The following is a 1,572-nucleotide window of genomic DNA, read 5'->3' on the forward strand; positions in this document are numbered from 1 at the left end:
TGTGTGTGCTGAAATGGCTAAACTTGTGCATAGCGAGGCTCCATTGTTCTGCGTGCTGGGCTGCCTAAAGACTCTCAGCAGCTGGGCTGCATGGTGAGCTGGGGCCCAGAGCATGCGGTCTTTGTTCTCCTTCTACCCTCAGCACACGCCTGAAATCTCGGGCCCCTCACAAATTCTCTAAAAAGGAACATGACACAAACATTGAGCCTTACTCCTCTAAGGATTGTATCCCTGAAGGCAAATATTTGAACTAGGCAAGCATGAGCACTGGTGGGGTCTGGATGGAAGATGAATCACGTGTGATTTGGATGTTGTGCATCATATAATTGAGTCCAGATTGCTGTAAGCAAATCACATGAACTGCTTTTTGAGGACAGATGAAATCTTGCACTACCACAAGGCTAAATTAATAACAAACATAAAAGAAGCAAAGTCTAAGAAACAAAGGCCATTTAGAAGAGCCAATCATGACCTGAAGAGACCACGTGCCTCCTGGCACAGGCCCAACACACTGGCACTGTCCTGCCTCATTTAGCAATACTGGTAAACCAGAGCTAGGATTGCCAAGCAAATCCCAGACATCCTTTCTTAATGCCATTTATGCCTTTCAATTTAGCAGTTATTAAAACATAGCAGATCATCTCATTTCATTTTCAGCAGTAATAGGCTAGTGGAGCTGTAATGGTGATGCTGAAAAGCACAATATTTCACCAGTCCACTATATAATTTGATATATTATTTCAGTCTGGCAGTCTCAGGTCAATTCTTCTGGGTGTTTTCAGTAATGATTGCCTTCACTCTCAACTTAATTACAGTACAGTGATCTCTCCAAAATACAGGCGTTATGGAATACAGAAGAATGATTGTGCAAAACTCCAGACAAGGGCTTGAATATTGATTTCATTCTCGGCTAACAGATTTCTATTGTGACAATAACCAGAGTACTGTAACCCACAGAGTCATCAGACAGAAAAATGGAAGCAAAAAGGAGCCTCGCTTGGATGCACAACCAGACTAACCATTAAAAATGATATTTCCAGGAAACATTTGCGAGTACACCAAATTTCAGGATCATCAAAGTAAGGCATATGGTATTTTTCTTTTCTCCGCATCTGCACGATCCACCCAACCACATCCACCCTCATATCCACACAACCACAAGAAAAGAAAAAGAGTTGAATATCTATTATTAAGAACGAGATGTAGATAATTACGGAGGATTTATAGGAAACCAACCCTGACTGGTGTTGCATAGATGAACACATTAGTAACTGACAATAAAGCAGCACCATTTACCTTGCCTGGTGGACACATTCCTGTCGTTGCCAGCGGTGAGGACCACTTGAGGGTGGCTCTGCTCCAGAACAAAAAGCTCGTCTTTGCCAACCTTTGAGCTCTTGCCGGACTTCATGGTTCCACTGGGACCAGAGGGAGCCAGGTACTTCCCAGTGCAGTCTCCGAAGGCAACCTTCCCGGACCTGAACTCCAGCGTGTACCCCGTATTCTTGTCAGGGTTTTGGGACAGGCTCCCGTCGTTCTTCAGGAACCGGTTGTCAGACGTCTGTATGTGAT

General features: G+C 44.1%; 1 protein-coding gene across 1 annotated transcript in view; it reads right to left on the bottom strand.

The window, feature by feature from the left end:
• LOC107579571 (fascin-like) overlaps window positions 1–1,566 on the bottom strand; it is a gene marked incomplete at its 3' end in the record, with an annotated part of 3,882 nt that extends 2,316 nt beyond the window's left edge. Inside the window, exon 1 of the mRNA XM_016265386.1 lies at window positions 1,297–1,566. Coding sequence (XP_016120872.1) covers window positions 1,297–1,411 — 115 coding nt within the window. The remainder of the gene's footprint in view (window positions 1–1,296) is intronic.
• Window positions 1,567–1,572: the final 6 nt, after the last annotated feature.

The sequence above is a fragment of the Sinocyclocheilus grahami genome, unplaced genomic scaffold (assembly GCF_001515645.1).
Source record: "Sinocyclocheilus grahami isolate Dianchi unplaced genomic scaffold, SAMN03320097.WGS_v1.1 scaffold18244.1, whole genome shotgun sequence".
In the NCBI taxonomy this organism is placed as follows: Eukaryota; Metazoa; Chordata; class Actinopteri; order Cypriniformes; family Cyprinidae; genus Sinocyclocheilus; species Sinocyclocheilus grahami.